General features: G+C 53.6%; 1 protein-coding gene across 1 annotated transcript; it reads right to left on the bottom strand.

Annotated features, from left to right (window-relative positions):
• Positions 1 to 3,775: 3,775 nt before the first annotated feature.
• On the bottom strand, positions 3,776 to 18,838 carry LOC149434860 (synaptosomal-associated protein 47-like). Its single transcript, XM_089663305.1, has 3 exons — positions 18,767 to 18,838; positions 16,772 to 17,313; positions 3,776 to 4,328 (listed from the first exon to the last, which is right to left on the bottom strand). Exons 2-3 carry the CDS (start codon positions 17,260 to 17,262, stop codon positions 3,794 to 3,796), a joined length of 1,026 nt encoding a protein of 341 aa, XP_089519431.1. The 5' UTR covers positions 17,263 to 17,313; positions 18,767 to 18,838; the 3' UTR covers positions 3,776 to 3,793.
• Between the last annotated feature and the right edge of the window lie 225 nt (positions 18,839 to 19,063).

Raw genomic sequence — 19,063 nt, 5'->3', positions numbered from 1 at the left:
TATAGTGAATGCGGGGTCCGGAAGGAGCGGATATAGTGAATGCGGGGTCCGGGGAAAGCGGATATAGTGAATGCGGGGTCCGGAAGGAGCGGATATAGTGAATGCGGGGTCCAGAAGGAGCGGATATAGCGAATGCGAGGTCCGGGGAGAGCGGATATAGCGAATGCGGGGTCCGGGGAGAGCGGATATAGCGAATGCGGGGTCCGGGGAGAGCGGATATAGTGAATGCGGGGTCCGGAAGGAGCGGATATAGCGAATGCGGGGTCCGGAAGGAGCGGATATAGCGAATGCGGGGTCCGGGGAGAGCGGATATAGCGAATGCGGGGTCCGGGGAGAGCGGATATAGCGAATACGGGGTCCAAGGAGAGCGGATATAGTGAATGCGGGGTCCGGGGAGAGCGGATATAGTGAATGCGGGGTCCGGGGAGAGCAGATATAGTGAATGCGGGGTCCGGGGAGAGCAGATATAGTGAATACGGGGTCCGGGGAGAGCGGATATAGTGAATGCGGGGTCCGGGGAGAGCGGATATAGTGAATGCGGGGTCCGGGGAGAGCGGATATAGTGAATACGGGGTCCGGGGAGAGCGGATATAGTGAATGCGGGGTCCGGGGAGAGCGGATATAGTGAATGCGGGGTCCGGGGAGAGCGGATATAGTGAATGCGGGGTCCGGGGAGAGCGGATATAGTGAATGCGGGGTCCGGGGAGAGCGGATATAGTGAATGCGGGGTCCGGGGAGAGCGGATATAGTGAATGCGGGGTCCGGGGAGAGCGGATATAGTGAATGCGGGGTCCGGGGAGAGCGGATATAGTGAATGCGGGGTCCGGGGAGAGCGGATATAGTGAATGCGGGGTCCGGGGAGAGCGGATATAGTGAATGCGGGGTCCGGGGAGAGCGGATATAGTGAATGCGGGGTCCGGAAGGAGCGGATATAGTGAATGCGGGGTCCGGGGAGAGCGGATATAGTGAATGCGGGGTCCGGGGAGAGCGGATATAGTGAATGCGGGGTCCGGGGAGAGCGGATATAGTGAATGCGGGGTCCGGGGAGAGCGGATATAGTGAATGCGGGGTCCGGGGAGAGCGGATATAGTGAATGCGGGGTCCGGGGAGAGCGGATATAGTGAATGCGGGGTCCGGGGAGAGCGGATATAGTGAATGCGGGGTCCGGGGAGAGCGGATATAGTGAATGCGGGGTCCGGGGAGAGCGGATATAGTGAATGCGGGGTCCGGGGAGAGCGGATATAGTGAATGCGGGGTCCGGGGAGAGCGGATATAGTGAATGCGGGGTCCGGGGAGAGCGGATATAGTGAATGCGGGGTCTGGGGAGAGCGGATATAGTGAATGCGGGGTCCGGGGAGAGCGGATATAGTGAATGCGGGGTCCGGGGAGACCTGATATAGTGAATGCGGGGTCCGGGGAGACCTGATATAGTGAATGCGGGGTCCGGGGAGACCTGATATAGTGAATGCGGGGTCCGGGGAGACCTGATATAGTGAATGCGGGGTCCGGGGAGAGCGGATATAGTGAATGCGGGGTCCGGGTTTAGCAACACTAAGTAAGCATTTAAACATATTAAATTTCTGTGCTTTCACCAGGATTGTTGAAGTTGGTGACAGGATCTCCTGATAGACCCCCAAAGGAAGGAAATGCGCTCTTCTACCTCAGCGACAGTCCTATAAGCTCACCTTGTTCCATACTCTCCGGATATTAGTACAATGCAGATACAAGAACACATCTGTCCTATCCGAAGCCCTGTATTGGGTCCTAGAATCCCTGTGATGACCCAGAACAGCCCGACGCCGGCAGACGGGGGATAAATATAGCAATGGGAGCCGTGACGGCATCTCTCCCTGGACAGAATTCCCACCATTAATCCTGGGATTAGCAGCAGCTGCATCCGGGTTATATCACATTCCGACACCGGCAGAGGGAGACTGCACTGCCTTACACCAGGCAGGGAGGGGCGCCGCAGGTGACATGGATTGGCGGATTGTAGGAATAAAATAACCTCCGGAAATGGCTTTTTACTACAATTGCAACACTTATGCAGGCCATAGACGGGTCGAAAACCGGCGTTTTTTTTAACAAAAAAACGAAAAATCGGTCGTTCAATAGTTACCACCAATGGGGAAAAAAAAAAATAAAAAATAAAAATCGCCCGATTTTTGTCCCGTCTACGGCCGGCATTTAATTACTTCTGTCCCTGCAGAGAGCTCCGCTATTATATTTGACATGAAAAAAAGTCTTGCAGTTGCAACAATGTATCCATTTGTATCCATTTCGGATACAGATGTTTTTATTCGGATACAAATAGATACATTGTTGCAACCGCAAGACTTTTTTTCATGTCAAATATAATAGCGGACTGGAATTCTTCTTCTTCTTCCTTTTTCTTCTTCTTGCAGGTCACGGCTCATGCGCAGATTTTTTTATCGGTAAAAAGATCGGCTAATTTGCCCATCATTGCTGCGAAAATCGACCAATCGGCCGATTTTTTTCCAACTTTACCGATCAAAAAAATGTGCCAAAATCCAGAAAAACGGCCGACCAATTAACCCATTAACAGTGCAAAAATCAGCCTATTTTTTTTTTCGACCAAAAAAACAGCCTATTTTCGACTCTTCTATGGCCTGCCTTAGGGGGAGATTTATTAAAACTGGAGAGTGCAAAATCTGGTGCAGCCATGCATGGCAGCCAATCAGCTTCTAACTTCAGCTTGTTCAATTACGCTGTGACAATAAAACCTGGAAGCGGATTGGTTGCTATGAACAGCTGCAGCAGATTTTGCACTCTCCAGTTTTAGTAAATAACCCCCATAGAATTATGACTGAATGATTCTGATAGAATTCTGTACTTTACAACCACTTTAAATGTTTTAAAACATCCTGCAGCCATGAGCTTGGTGCCATTTCTTCAGAAAAAAGTGACCTAGGTGGCTCTACTGCGGCCCGATCACTTTTACAGTAGTGAGAAAGGCGCTCCCCTCTGTGCTGCCGACCCGCCACTCCCCACAGTGGTTCACCTGTTCCTCCGGGGACAGACAGGAAGAGAAGGAGATCAAGACACATCCATGATGATTTTGTCCTTTCCTAGTTTAACCACCTCCTATCCGGCTGTTGTATATAAATGGCCGGACGGTGGCAGTGCAGGGGCGGGTGGACGTTTATAAACGGCCTCACCACCCCCCGCTTGTGCGCGCTCCCTGGGAGCACCGTGATCCAATGCCCGCTGTGTCCTCCGGACACAGTGGAACACTGATCGTCGGACGGGACCTCTGTGTGAGGTCCTGATCATGTGATCACTGATTGGCCAATCAGTGATTACATGCAGAGTAGTAAGCAAGATGTCACTTCTGACATCATTGCTTACTACGTGTGAAATCTGTGAATGATCAGAGATCACATGGTACAGGGCCATTCACAATAGCCTTGTACCATGTGACAAGCTGTGACCAATCACAGCTCTCACACTATTTCTCAATGGCTGCCAGAATGAAGCCAGAGAGAAGGAGAAATTATTGCTTTTACAGCCTTTATGGGTGTAAAAGCAATCAGTGTAAAAAAAAAAAAATCTTCATCACCCCCCACAAGTAGTACAGTGTCACCATGGTGATACTACTGCTAGGGTGACGGTATGTTAAGAGAAAAAAAAAATAATATAAAAAATAAAAATGTAAAAAGTTTTTTTTTTTTTTAATTATAATTTTTGGTTATAAACTAATTTGGGTTATTATTTTTTTTACTAAAAAGATAAACAGAATATATTTTGGCCAAGATTTATGATGAAATATTATTTATTTGCAAAATTTTGTAACAAAAACCCAGCGAATGAACCGCGTCCTACCTGTCTGCCATCCCGGGCTGCCCCGATCGCTGGGAGATTTCCTCCATTTTTCACTGAACATGGCGGCCTCCTCCAGGAACTCCATCTTCTTCCCGTACTGCAGTTCTAACAGAGGCAAGACGTCCGGCAGTTTGGCAGATATAATCCTGTATGCGATGTCCGGTTTCCCGATAAATCTCTGGCGGATGTTAATTTCGTGTCCCGTGATCGCCCTGATGTCGTCCACATCCTGCCGCCCGTATCTATGAAGGAGACGGAAATGACAATCCGCGATCTCCAGCGCAGACAACAGAACGGTCAGTTTCCCTGGCTTCAGGCTGTGGTCAGGATGATGGGAGAAGACGATCGGTATGGACACGATGACACCCTCCTTCCCGTGTTGTCGGTTGTTGGCGGACGTTTCCTTGGACGCGGTGCTGGTGAATCTCTTCCATGGATTGCCGCTAAATGGCCACCAAACTGGAGCTTCCAGGACTGATAACATTCTGCCATAGAAAGGAACAATAAGACACAACATAAAAATGATAAAAACTAGAACAGTGCAGAATATTTATTTATAAAACAGGTGAATCACATATCCTCTATAGCTTTCAATCATTGTTATAAGGAGGGACTGCGATGGGCGCTGCCGGGTCTAAGGAGGGACTGCGATGGGCGCTGCCGGGTCTAAGGAGGGACTGCGATGGGCGCTGCTGGGGTCTAAGGAGGGACTGCGATGGGCGCTGCCGGGTCTAAGGAGGGACTGCGATGGGCGCTGCTGGGGTCTAAGGAGGGACTGCGATGGGCGCTGCCGGGTCTAAGGAGGGACTGCGATGGGCGCTGCTGGGGTCTAAGGAGGGACTGCGATGGGCGCTGCTGGGGTCTAAGGAGGGACTGCGATGGGCGCTGCCGGGTCTAAGGAGGGACTGCGATGGGCGCTGCCGGGTCTAAGGAGGGACTGCGATGGGCGCTGCCGGGTCTAAGGAGGGACTGCGATGGGCGCTGCCGGGTCTAAGGAGGGACTGCGATGGGCGCTGCCGGGTCTAAGGAGGGACTGCGATGGGCGCTGCCGGGGTCTAAGGAGGGACTGCGATGGGCGCTGCCGGGTCTAAGGAGCGACTGCGATGGGCGCTGCCGGGTCTAAGGAGGGACTGCGATGGGCGCTGCCGGGTCTAAGGAGGGACTGCGATGGGCGCTGCCGGGTCTAAGGAGGGACTGCGATGGGCGCTGCCGGGTCAAAGGAGGGACCGCGATGGGCGCCCCCGCTTCAAAGGAGGGACCGCGATGGGCGCCCCCGCTTCAAAGGAGGGACCGCGATGGGCGCCCCCGCTTCAAAGGAGGGACCGCGATGGGCGCCCCCGCTTCAAAGGAGGGACCGCGATGGGCGCCCCCGCTTCAAAGGAGGGACCGCGATGGGCGCCCCCGCTTCAAAGGAGCGACCGCGATGGGCGCTCCCGCTTCAAAGGAGGGACCGCGATGGGCGCTCCAGCTTCAAAGGGGGGACCGCGATGGGCGCTCCAGCTTCAAAGGGGGGACCGCGATGGGCGCTCTCGCTTCAAAGGGGGGACCGCGATGGGCGCTCCCGCTTCAAAGGAGGGACCGCGATGGGCGCTCCCGCTTCAAAGGAGGGACCGCGATGGGCGCTCCCGCTTCAAAGGAGGGACCGCGATGGGCGCTCCCGCTTCAAAGGAGGGACCGCGATGGGCGCTCCCGCTTCAAAGGAGGGACCGCGATGGGCGCTCCCGCTTCAAAGGAGGGACCGCGATGGGCGCTCCCGCTTCAAAGGAGGGACCGCGATGGGCGCTCCCGCTTCAAAGGAGGGACCGCGATGGGCGCTCCCGCTTCAAAGGAGGGACCGCGATGGGCGCTCCCGCTTCAAAGGAGGGACTGCGATGGGAACACCTGGATCTATGTGGAGACTCTGATGGGCAGTCCCTGATGTTTGGAAGTACTCCAGACTTGCACAATAAAACTGATTTTTTTTCAGGCTGCAAATGTTTGTAAATCCACAATGTGGCCCTCATACTGAAAGGTTTGGAGGCCTCTGTAAAAGAGTAATTGCCAATCGTGGCTGTTCCCTATATACACATCAGTATGAATATACACAGCTAGCAGTACCAAGTCACATTCATCTGGACTTCTTCCGTAATATTGAAGATGTTTTGTAGCTTCTCTAAAAGATAACCCAACATTTATATCCACACAGATAGCACCGACACCTCAATCCAGTCACCGTGGAATGTGCAGATGTTGATTATTCAACAGGGTGGGAGAAGTTGTGGACCCCCCCCCCTAGTTACATAATTGCACGTTTGGTGCCAGGAAGTCTGCATAGGTGCTAATCCTATGAGTTACATGGCTGAAAGTGTAAATTGTTGTCAAATCTCCAGGGAAGAGATGTTAAACATGGCATTATATGTGGAACACAGATGGTGTAGAAGTCCCCCACCCCTGTCCAGGGATGGCTGATTCAGTTTGATGTAGGAGAAGACAGAATCACTGAGTTAGAAAAAGGTTCACCCCCTCCTAAAAATGACTTGTAAACTCAATCAGGTGTAGCTCATCACCTTCTCAATGGTACACAAAGCCATCTGACTTTCCACTGTGATCAGCTGCGGTCATTTTGATTAGCTGAGCACGAAAAGAGCTTTCCTGGAACATTTCAGTCTCTGGTAGTGCAACTGAAGCAAACAATCAACTATGGGTGGCAAGGCAATGTCACCGGGATAAAGTTGTGGACAGGCATAAGTCAGGAGATGGATACAAAACCATTTCAAAGGCTTTATTAATGCCTAGAAGAGTGATGTCTATTATTAAGAAGTGGAAGGTATTTGGTACAACACAGACCCTCCCTGGATCAGGACGTCACTCCAAACTGGATGGAAGAGCCAGGAGGAAACTTGAACTGAACCTGAGCAGTTCTGCAAAGAAGAGCGGGAAAATATTGAAAAGTCTAGATGTGCAAAGTTGGCAGAGATATCCCAAAAGACTAAATGCTGGAATTAAAGCAAAAGGGGGTTCAACAAAATACTGGGCATCCCCCTTATGTCAGTATTTTGTTGAACCTCCTTTTTCCAACTCGATGATTCTGGTTTTGAATTTTTTTTACAGAGGGGGTCTTTTCTATACCCTGATGGTGGTATATCTTTCACTTAGATGTTATAAGTTGCACTGAGTGAATACAGCTGGATAAAACACAAACTGTGTCTGTCTTCATTTCAGGCTGCAAACCAACAAAATGTGATTATTTTAAAGGGGAGGGGGGATTCCTTTCTATACCCCCTGTAAATGCTGTACAAATAGTACAAAACCAGCAACTGGGAAGTAGAAAAGTCAGAAGCTGCTAGAATGTATAATATAATTTAAAAAAAACACACAACTTAATCACCCCCCCCCCCCCCAAGTAGTACAGTGTCACCATGGTGACACTGTACTGCTAGGGTGACAGTATGTAAAAAACCATAAATAATAATATAAAAAAATGAAATTATAACCAAAAATTAAAAGATTTTTTACATTTTTAACTAATTTGGGTTACTTTTTTTTACTAAGAAGATAACTGAATAAATTTTGGCCAAGATTTATGATGAAATATTATTTATTTGCAAAAATTATATACCGTAAGAAAAATACTTTTTTCAATATTTTTGGACGTTTTCATTTATATAGCAAAAAAAATAAAAATCCCAGCGGTGAATAAATACCACCAAAATAAAGCTTTGTCGGTCTCAAGAAAATGCTAAAAAATTCATCTGGGTACAGTGTTGCATGACCGCGCAATTGTCATTCAAAGTGTGATAGTGCTGAAAGATGAAAAATGGCCTGGACAGGAAGGGGGGGGGGGGGGAGTGTCCGGACAGGAGGGGGGGGGGGGAAAGTGTCCGGACAGGAGGGGGGGGGGGAAAGTGTCCGGACAGGAGGGGGGGGGGGAAAGTGTCCGGACAGGAGGGGGGGGGGGGGGGAAAGTGTCCGGACAGGAGGGGGGGGGGGGGGGGGAGTGTCCGGACAGGAGGGGGGGGGGGGGGGGGGGGAAAGTGTCCGGACAGGAAGGGGGGGGGGGGAAAGCGTCCGGACAGGAGGGGGGGGGGGGGGAAAGTGTCCGGACAGGAGGGGGGGGGGGGGGAAGCGTCCGGACAGGAGGAGGGGGAAGCGTCCGGACAGATGGGGGGGGGGGGAAAGCGTCCGGACAGATGGGGGGGGGGGGGAAAGCGTCCGGACAGATGGGGGGGGGGGGAAAGCGTCCGGACAGATGGGGGGGGGGGGAAAGCGTCCGGACAGATGGGGGGGGGGGGGAAAGCGTCCGGACAGATGGGGGGGGGGGGGGGGAAAGCGTCCGGACAGATGGGGGGGGGGGGGGGAAAGCGTCCGGACAGGATGGGGGGGGGGGGAAAGCGTCCGGACAGGAGGGGGGGGGGGAAAGCGTCCGGACAGGAGGGGGGGGGGGAAAGCGTCCGGACCGGAAGGCGGGGGGAAAGCGTCCGGACCGGAAGGCGGGGGGAAAGCGTCCGGACCGGAAGGCGGGGGGAAAGCGTCCGGACCGGAAGGCGGGGGGAAAGCGTCCGGACCGGAAGGCGGGGGGAAAGCGTCCGGACCGGAAGGCGGGGGGAAAGCGTCCGGACCGGAAGGCGGGGGGAAAGCGTCCGGACCGGAAGGCGGGGGGAAAGCGTCCGGACCGGAAGGCGGGGGGAAAGCGTCCGGACCGGAAGGCGGGGGGAAAGCGTCCGGACCGGAAGGCGGGGGGAAAGCGTCCGGACCGGAAGGCGGGGGGAAAGCGTCCGGACCGGAAGGCGGGGGGAAAGCGTCCGGACCGGAAGGCGGGGGGAAAGCGTCCGGACCGGAAGGCGGGGGGAAAGCGTCCGGACCGGAAGGCGGGGGGAAAGCGTCCGGACCGGAAGGCGGGGGGAAAGCGTCCGGACCGGAAGGCGGGGGGAAAGCGTCCGGACCGGAAGGCGGGGGGAAAGCGTCCGGACCGGAAGGCGGGGGGAAAGCGTCCGGACCGGAAGGCGGGGGGAAAGCGTCCGGACCGGAAGGCGGGGGGAAAGCGTCCGGACCGGAAGGCGGGGGGAAAGCGTCCGGACCGGAAGGCGGGGGGAAAGCGTCCGGACCGGAAGGCGGGGGGAAAGCGTCCGGACCGGAAGGCGGGGGGAAAGCGTCCGGACCGGAAGGCGGGGGGAAAGCGTCCGGACCGGAAGGCGGGGGGAAAGCGTCCGGACCGGAAGGCGGGGGGAAAGCGTCCGGACCGGAAGGCGGGGGGAAAGCGTCCGGACCGGAAGGCGGGGGGAAAGCGTCCGGACCGGAAGGCGGGGGGAAAGCGTCCGGACCGGAAGGCGGGGGGAAAGCGTCCGGACCGGAAGGCGGGGGGAAAGCGTCCGGACCGGAAGGCGGGGGGAAAGCGTCCGGACCGGAAGGCGGGGGGGAAAGCGTCCGGACCGGAAGGCGGGGGGAAAGCGTCCGGACCGGAAGGCGGGGGGGGGGGGTGGAGCGTCCGGACCGGAAGTGGTTAAGGACGACCCTACAGAACCTACCTTGTCAGTAACCAGGGGACTGCCTGTTCATCTATAAATGACTACAGAAATGCTATAATATACAACTGCTTTGAATAGAAAGGGTTTGGATTGCGTTCCGTTTGCAGCCAGCAGCCTGATTTTCGGGGAATTTTCTTGCGCTCTGATTACCATAACAGACAGACAGACAAGGCGATGTTCCCGTGATCCCAGCACACCCCGTCTGACAACCTCATCCACATATCTCCAGTGAAATCAGGAGCGGATTGCTTTCATGGCTCGGTTGCTTCGCCGGCTCTACACAGCGCGATGTCCTTTAATGCCGCTGGAGAGTCTCCAGAGAAAATATTGACCCAGCTTTTAATTCCTTCCTCACTTGTAAAGCAGCAGCTGCCCAGTGTTAATGAAAGGCGGGCCAAGCTTTTTCTTTCTATTAACCGCTCAGTAGCCTGGACAGATGTGCGCAGATGTGCAGGAGGGTGGCGGACATAGTCACACGGGCGCTGAAACGGTAAAGGATGATCATGAATCATGTATGTCCTCCGGCATCGCACGGCTACAGATATATTTAGATTCATCGAACACCTTTATAACAACAGCAGGATTTCTCTGGATGGAATTCCTGCAGTGTGAGCGATATTCAGACGTCTGTCGGAGAGAGGAAAACGGCGCCTTGAACAAAGCTTCAAAGGAAGAAAAATCTCGGTTAAAGTTTCATTTTTTTTCCTTCCACCTAATAGGCATAAAAAAAAAAAAAAAAAAAAAAAAGAAGAAGAAGGAGGAGTTCTACTCACCCTCTTTAACCTCCAATGCTGTCCCCGACTTCTTCCTCCATCTACTGCCGGTGGTACTCTTCAGGGCAGAATGGCCTGGAAATGGAAATTCCCAATTCCTGGGAGCCCAGCTTGTTGGTTATATGTCCCCTAGGGGGCGCTCAATTGAGCAATTTAAACTGCTTGTTTTGTTCACCTACACTAGGGGGTCTCTAAGCTATGACCCACAGGCCACATCTGGCCCGCTGCAAGATTTTACCTGGCCCTCAGCAACTGTCTGTGAAAGTACCCCCTTTCTGGCCACTGTCTCCATATTGTGAAACACAGATTATTGCCAGCCAGCCATCCCCCAGTCCCCCTGATAGGCTCTCCTAGGTCCAGAGGGACTCTCATGGGACCTCCTGGATCTAAGGTGTTCTCTCATGGGACTTCCTGACTATAAGGGGGGACTCTTATCGGACCTCCTGGATCTAAGGGTGGGCTTTCAAGGGGCCCCCTGGATCTGAGGGTGGGCTTTCAAGGGGCCTCCTGGATCTCAGGGTGGGCTTTCAAGGGGCCTCCTGGATCTCAGGGTGGGCTTTCAAGGGGCCTCCTGGATCTCAGGGTGGGCTTTCAAGGGGCCTCCTGGATCTCAGGGTGGGCTTTCAAGGGGCCTCCTGGATCTCAGGGTGGGCTTTCAAGGGGCCTCCTGGATCTCAGGGTGGGCTTTCAAGGGGCCTCCTGGATCTCAGGGTGGGCTTTCAAGGGGCCTCCTGGATCTCAGGGTGGGCTTTCAAGGGGCCTCCTGGATCTCAGGGTGGGCTTTCAAGGGGCCTCCTGGATCTCAGGGTGGGCTTTCAAGGGGCCTCCTGGATCTCAGGGTGGGCTTTCAAGGGGCCTCCTGGATCTCAGGGTGGGCTTTCAAGGGGCCTCCTGGATCTCAGGGTGGGCTTTCAAGGGGCCTCCTGGATCTCAGGGTGGGCTTTCAAGGGGCCTCCTGGATCTCAGGGTGGGCTTTCAAGGGGCCTCCTGGATCTCAGGGTGGGCTTTCAAGGGGCCTACTGGATCTCAGGGTGGGCTTTCAAGGGGCCTCCTGGATCTCAGGGTGGGCTTTCAAGGGGCCTCCTGGATCTCAGGGTGGGCTTTCAAGGGGCCTCCTGGATCTCAGGGTGGGCTTTCAAGGGGCCTCCTGGATCTCAGGGTGGGCTTTCAAGGGGCCTCCTGGATCTCAGGGTGGGCTTTCAAGGGGCCTCCTGGATCTCAGGGTGGGCTTTCAAGGGGCCTCCTGGATCTCAGGGTGGGCTTTCAAGGGGCCTCCTGGATCTCAGGGTGGGCTTTCAAGGGGCCTCCTGGATCTCAGGGTGGGCTTTCAAGGGGCCTCCTGGATCTCAGGGTGGGCTTTCAAGGGGCCTCCTGGATCTCAGGGTGGGCTTTCAAGGGGCCTCCTGGATCTCAGGGTGGGCTTTCAAGGGGCCTCCTGGATCTCAGGGTGGGCTTTCAAGGGGCCTCCTGGATCTCAGGGTGGGCTTTCAAGGGGCCTCCTGGATCTCAGGGTGGGCTTTCAAGGGGCCTCCTGGATCTCAGGGTGGGCTTTCAAGGGGCCTCCTGGATCTCAGGGTGGGCTTTCAAGGGGCCTCCTGGATCTCAGGGTGGGCTTTCAAGGGGCCTCCTGGATCTCAGGGTGGGCTTTCAAGGGGCCTCCTGGATCTCAGGGTGGGATTCATGGGGCCTCCTGGATCTAAGGGTGGGCTTTCAAGGGTCCTCCTGGATATTAGGGTGGGCTTTCAAGGGGCCTCCTGGATCTAAGGGTGGGCTTTCAAGGGGCCTCCTGGATCTGAGGGTGGGATTTATGGGGCCTCCTGGATCTAAGGGTGGGCTTTCAAGGGGCCTCCTGGATCTAAAGGTTGGCTTTCAAGGGGCCTCCTGGATCTAAGGGTGAGCTTTCAAGGGGCCTCCTGGATCTATAGGTTGGTTTTCAAGTGGCCTCCTGGATCTATAGGTGGGCTTTCAAGGGGCCTCCTGGATCTATAGGTGGGCTTTCAAGGGGCCTCCTGGATCTATAGGTGGGCTTTCAAGGGGCCTCCTGGATCTATAGGTGGGCTTTCAAGGGCCTCCTGGATCTATAGGTGGGCTTTCAAGGGCCTCCTGGACCTAAGGGGGAACTCTCATGGGGCCTTCTGGATTGAAGTGTGGGATTCATGGGGCCTCCTGGATCTAAGAGAGGGGGGAGCTCTGTTGGTTCCTCCTGCATCTAAGGGGGAACTCTTTTGGGACCTCTTGGATCTAGGAGGGGTGTCTAATGGATGTAAGGAGGGGGCTCTAATTACCTTCCTTATGCTCCAGTGCTGTCCCCGACTTCCTCCTCCATCCAGTGCCAGCAGTACAGGAAATTACAATGTATGACCTGGAAACGGCAATTCCCATTTCCTGGGAGTCCAGCTCTTTGTTTGCCCATCCCCTAGGGAGCACATCATCATGCAGGTTGGACTCACAGTGTTACAGGACTGAGAAGTACTCACATGTCATTACGTGGACACAGCTCAGTCCTAGAAGAATGCACCCCTGTCACCCCCAGAGAAGGAAGAGAAAGTCCTGGCCACATCACCGTCTGGTACAGAAGGTATAGGGGTTTAAAACCAAAAAATAGCATGGTGGGGGGGCAGTGGTGAGTAACTTGACTGGAGATGTGCTTTGAAGTCTCATTCACACAGGCAATTAAAAACACTGCATACGGCGTATAATTTTGTTTGCATCTGTATGTGGCAGTATATGTCTATGGGTGCATCCCACAGCGCTGTTGTGTTCTGTCGGTGGGGAGACTTCCCTGCTAGAAGAACAACTGAGCAGTGACTGCACTAAAAAAAACCCCAACAGGCTGGTTGTACTGAAGTCGATTGATGGATCAACTTCATACAACCAGCCTGCCCATAGGTGGATCGCATCTTAGCCGGTCCCTGCTGAACTTGCTGAGATTCGATCCATCATAATTTACAAGTAGGGATCATTTTGGATGCGTATATGACTTCCAAACTTGGTGTGGCCTTCAGATGAGCCCAACAACAGTGCGTAGAGAGCTTCATGGGATGGGTTTCCATGGCCGAGCAGCTGCATCCAAGCCTTACATCACCAAGTGCAATGCAAAGAAGCAGATGCTGTGGTGTAAAGCACGCCGCCACTGGACTCTAAAGCATGGAGACGTGTTCTCTGGAGTGACCAATCACGCTTCTCTGTCTGGCAATCTGATGGACGTGTCTGGGTTTGGCCGGTTGCCAGGAGAACGGTACTTGCCTGACTGCATTGTGCCAAGTGTAAAGTTTGGTGAATGGGGGATTATGGTGTGGGGTTGTTTTCCATGGGTTGGGCTTGGCCCCCTAGTTCCAGTAAAAGGAACTCTTAAGGCAGCATTTTGGACAATTTCATGCTCTGAATTTGGTGGGAAGAGTTTGGGGATGGCCCCTTCCTGTTCCAACATGACTGCGCACCAGTGTACAAAGCAAGGTCCATAAAGACATGGAGGAGCCAGTTTGGGGTGGAGGAACTTGACTGTCCTGCACAGAGTCCTGACCTCAACCCCATAGAACACCTTTGGGATGAATTAGAGCGGAGACTGCGAGCCAGGCCTCCTCCCCCGACATCAGTGCCTGACCTGACAAATGTGCTTCTGGAAGAATGGTCCAACCTTCCCATAGACACCCTCCTAAACCTTGTGGACGGCCTTCCCAGAAGAGTTGAAGCTGTTATAGCTGCAAAGGGAGGGGCCAACTCAATATTGAACCCTACGGACTAAGACTGGGGGGCCATTAAAGGTCATGTGTGTGGAAAGGGCGGGGCCAACTCAATATTGAACCCTACGGACTAAGACTGGGGGGCCATTAAAGGTCATGTGCGGGGGAAAGGGCGGGGCCAACTCAATATTGAACCCTACGGACTAAGACTGGGGGGCCATTAAAGGTCATGTGCGGGGGAAAGGGCGGGGCCAACTCAATATTGAACCCTACGGACTAAGACTGGGGGGCCATTAAAGGTCATGTGCGGGGGAAAGGGCGGGGCCAACTCAATATTGAACCCTACGGACTAAGACTGGGGGGCCATTAAAGGTCATGTGCGGGGGAAAGGGCGGGGCCAACTCAATATTGAACCCTACGGACTAAGACTGGGGGGCCATTAAAGGTCATGTGCGGGGGAAAGGGCGGGGCCAACTCAATATTGAACCCTACGGACTAAGACTGGGGGGCCATTAAAGGTCATGTGCGGGGGAAAGGGCGGGGCCAACTCAATATTGAACCCTACGGACTAAGACTGGGGGGCCATTAAAGGTCATGTGCGGGGGAAAGGGCGGGGCCAACTCAATATTGAACCCTACGGACTAAGACTGGGATACCAAAATTATATATCTATATATAATTTTATATATATAGATATATAATTTTGGTATCCCAGTCTTAGTCTGTAGGGTTCAATATTGAGTTGGCCCCGCCCTTTCCCCCGCACATGACCTTTAATGGCCCCCCAGTCTTAGTCCGTAGGGTTCAATATTGAGTTGGCCCTTTGCAGCTATAACAGCTACAACTCTTCTGGGAAGGCTGTCCACAAGGATATAGATATAGAGAGAGAGAGAGAGAGGTAAACAGGCCGCCAGGTAAACAGAGAGCCAGAAGCGGAAGTGACAAAATCCTCGTGGCTTTTAGTTTCCAGTATAACCACTGGACGGTCTACAGGAGGAGGACACAGCCACTCATCAATGTCGCAATCTTCACCTCTGGAGTCCAGGAGACCAGGGAGGTTATGAATTGACCTTCACCACTCCAATACTGGAATCGATTGATTGCTTACAATTTGCAGAGACCCCCACCCTGCCACGAGTACTAACCAACCCCGTCCAGACTTCCAGCGCATTGACAGAAGTCATTACCCTCCTCCACAGCCCAGAAATCCCTGAGACTACAAGGGTCCCGAGAAACCATTGGATGTTGCTGCAGGAAATTTGGGTCCCAGCAAACTGGTATTTCCTCCAGGCACACAGATCAGGAGAGACAAAGAGTCATCACTACGAATATAAACTGCATGTGGCTGTAGAAGCAAATATCTAGAGAATTAGCAGTGCAGTTGTGACGGCAGTTTCCAGGAATAACTTACCTCCATGTGCTTCATGTGAAGATAACATTTTCCTCCCCGGTAATCTGCTAGGAAGCCTCCAAACCTGGACCCATTCTAACTCCCTCTTGGAGCAGTGGTCCCCAAAGTGTATACCGCAGGTCAGATGCATCCTTGGCTCCCCATTATCTGCCCTCAGGGTACTATTCCTCCCGCTGACACCAATGATTGGGCACTATTCCTTCCACTGACACCAACCATTGGGCACTATTCCTTTCACTGACACCAACAATTGGGCACTATTTCTTCCACTGACACCAATGATTGGGCACTATTCCTCCCACTGACACCAGTGATGGGACATTGTTTCTACCAATGACACCAATGGAGCACTACACCTTCCACTGACACCACCAATAGGGCAGTCTTCCTTCCACTCACATCAATGATAGGATATTATTCCTTCCACTGACACCAACAATTGGGTACTATTCCTTCCACTGACATCAATGGAGCACTATATCATCCAACTGTCACCAATGATGGGGCACTATTCCTCCTACTGACACCAGTGATGGGACATTGTTTCTACCAATGCCACCAATGGTGCACTGCACCTTCCACTGACACTGACACCAACAATGGACACAATTTATTCCACTCACACCAATGATGGGATATTATTCCTTCCCCTGAGACCAATGATGGGGTACTATTCCTCCCACTGACACCAACAATTGGGCACTATTCCTTCCACTGACAGCAATAGGGCACTATACCATTCAACTGACACCAATGATTGGGCACTATTCCTCCCACTGACACCAGTGATGGGACATTGTTTCTACCAATGACACCAATGGAGCACTACACCTTCCACTGACACCACCAATAGGGCACTATTCCTCCCAATGACACCAACAATGGGGCACTTTTCCTTCCACTCACATCAATGATGGGATATTATTCCTTCCACTGACATCAATAGAGCACTATATCATCCAACTGACACCAGTGATGTGACATTGTTCCTCCCAATGATACCAATGGAGTGCTACACCTTCCACTGACACCAACAATAGGGCACTATTCCTCCCGACACCAACAATGGGACACAATTTATTCCACTCACACCAATGATGGGATATTATTCCTTCCACTGACACCAATGATGGGGCACTAATCCTCCCATTGACACCAGTTTTGTGGCATTATTCCTCCCACTGACACCAATGATGGGGCACTATTCCTCCCACTGACACCAATGATGGGGCACTATTCCTCTCCCTGACACTGGGGTAACTTTCTGTAGGTCCCTGCATGCATTACATTTGTGGGAACCCACCACCAGCAGGGTTAAGAGCCCTGCACTGCACTGATGATGTTGAGGCTCATCCCACAGACCAGAGAGTCCTGCAGCCAACTGAAGTGGGAAATCAGATAAGTAATACCCCCAGACATAATGAACATTTAACCCTTGCAGTGGGGGAGGGGGGGCACTGCAAGTTTTTTTTTTTCATCCCCAGAATTGGGACTTCAAATATTTTAGCTCACTAGAAGAAGCCAACACTGCTGTGTATCTGAATATTTTGCGCTCACCTGTCGGCCGTGGCCATGTCGGCTTCTATTTTGTTCAAGTCCTTCATGATATTGTCGAACTGTTCCCCCTGATGGTGAAGCACCTTGGTGGTGTCCTCCAGCCTCTTCTGGGACCCGCTGACAATGTTGATGAGTTCCTTCCCTTTGGAGGTTTTGGCCTCCTCCCGCTCTCCCCGCGGTGACAGCAGCTGCTCCCTCCAGAAATGCTCCAGGACGGTGAAGACGGCGCTGCGGTTTGGCTGCAGGGAGCTGAACCAGTGCTTGGCGTTGTCCTTCTCCAACACGGTGATGGAGCTGAAGATGTAACTGGAGGACTCTTTCTTCATCTCACTGATGCTGGACAGGTGGAAGTCCACCGAGAACGTCTCCGCGTTGTCCTCCCTGAACCGCAGGTGGGTGGGAGTCAGCGAGAGGCGGCCGGGAACCCATCGCCGTTCGCTGTTCAGGTAGTAGGAACAAGGCCAGGACTGGACAGGGACTTCCTTAGTCATCAGAGTAGAGGGACCCGGGGAGGACCTTCCAGGAAATCCCAGAGCGGAGCTCTACAAAATAGGAGACATAAAACACATCTCTGTATTATCTGAGGTCGGGCTCTGCTGAGGATTGATACAGAGAGAACCAGGCTGAGGAAACAAACACATCCACTGAGGTCACCCCAAAATCCCCAACAGATTGGGTCCAAAAACTAATTTTGGACCTCCAGCCATCCCTCCAGTCTTGCGCAGGTGTACCCGCCCCTCCCCTCCAGTCTTGCGCAGGTGTACCCGCCCCTCCCCTCCAGTCTTGCGCTGGTGTACCGGCCCCTCCCCTCCAGTCTTGCGCTGGTGTACCGGCCCCTCCCCTCCAGTCTTGCGCAGGTGTACCGGCCCCTCCCCTCCAGTCTTGCGCAGGTGTACCGGCCCCTCCCCTCCCCGGTAGGATGCAGCAGTAACACCCAACGCGTTTCGTCCTGAAGCCTTCCTCAAGGCGTTCACGTTACTTCTGTGCTGCCAATACAGTGTTGGTGTCATGGATGATGCCGAGGACCCGCCTTCTTTACAGGACAGGATTGTCGCAGCTCCTGGCCACTGCAGACAGGGAGGCAGCTAACCAAGCACAGTCTCTGCTCCATGTGCTGCGGGGGGAGGGGAGACAAGGGTCGTCTAATAGACCCCTGATGTCTCCAGGAAGAGTTTGTAATTAAAGGGAAATGAGAAAAAAAATTATATAAATGTATAGTAATAACAGTGTGTGACTGTGGGGGAGGGGACGTTAGAGTGTAAGCTCCTCTGGTACAGAGACTGATGTGACCGCGGGGGAGGGGACGTTAGAGCGTAAGCTCCTCTAGTACAGAGACTGATGGGACTGCGGGGGAGGGGACATTAGAGTGTAAGCTCCTCTAGTACAGAGACTGATGGGACTGCGGGGGAGGGGACATTTGGGTGTAAGCTCCTCTAGTACAGAGACTGATGGGACTGCGGGGGAGGGGACATTTGGGTGTAAGCTCCTCTGGTACAGAGCCTGATGGGACTGCGGGGGAGGGGACATTTGGGTGTAAGCTCCTCTAGTACAGAGACTGATAGGACTGCGGAGGAGGGGACATTAGAGTGTAAGCTCCTCTAGTACAGAGACTGATGGGACTGTGGGGGAGGGGACATTTGGGTGTAAGCTCCTCTAGTACAGAGACTGATGGGACTGCGGGGGAGGGGACATTTGGGTGTAAGCTCCTCTGGTACAGAGACTGATGGGACTGTGGGGGAGGGGACATTAGAGTGTAAGCTCCTCTGGTACAGAGACTGATGGGACTGTGGGGGAGGGGACATTTGGGTGTAAGCTCCTCTGGTACAGACTCTCTGTGTAGATAAATCAGGTGACAGCAGCTTTCCACACAGATGCAACCACCCTCAGCCCCCCGGACATTCAGCTTCCTCTGACACCGTCTGGTATTTGTAGTTCTCCAGTCCCCGCCCCTCTGCTCCCGTCCGCTAATCACCGGTCCCCTCCCCGGCCGCTCACCTCGCTCTCCCGGTTGCTTTTGTTATTCTATGCCGGAGTGACGTCACCCCGCGGGGTCAGCTGACCATGCCGTGTGCACCCGGAAACTCCGTCCGCCCCGAAACATGAGCAAGTCGGATTGGTTCCGGGTGAGGATGGTCGGGGGTCTTATACAGAGGGGGCTTCTGATCACAGATTGGGGGAACAGACCCCCCTCTTCATAATGAGATCTGTATTATGGGCGGGGGAGGGGATATAACAGGCTGACCAATGATATCACAGCTTATTCTGTTCTGTCACCCTCCTAGAAATATTTCT

Source organism: Staurois parvus, unplaced genomic scaffold (assembly GCF_062004578.1).
Source record: "Staurois parvus isolate SC_StPar_1 unplaced genomic scaffold, SC_StPar_1.0 ptg001651l, whole genome shotgun sequence".
In the NCBI taxonomy this organism is placed as follows: domain Eukaryota; kingdom Metazoa; phylum Chordata; class Amphibia; order Anura; family Ranidae; genus Staurois; species Staurois parvus.
The sequence above is the reverse complement of the archived record's forward strand: the minus strand, read 5'-3'. Positions and strand labels throughout refer to the sequence as shown.

Excerpts from the sequence above, each read along its gene's own strand:
- LOC149434860 (XM_089663305.1), bottom strand. The coding sequence starts at position 17,262 with ATGACTAAGGAAGTCCCTGTCCAGTCCTGGCCTTGTTCCTACTACCTG. Across the intron at positions 4,329-16,771 it reads GACATGGCCACGGCCGACAG|AATGTTATCAGTCCTGGAAG; the intron begins GTGAGCGCAAAA and ends TTTCTATGGCAG.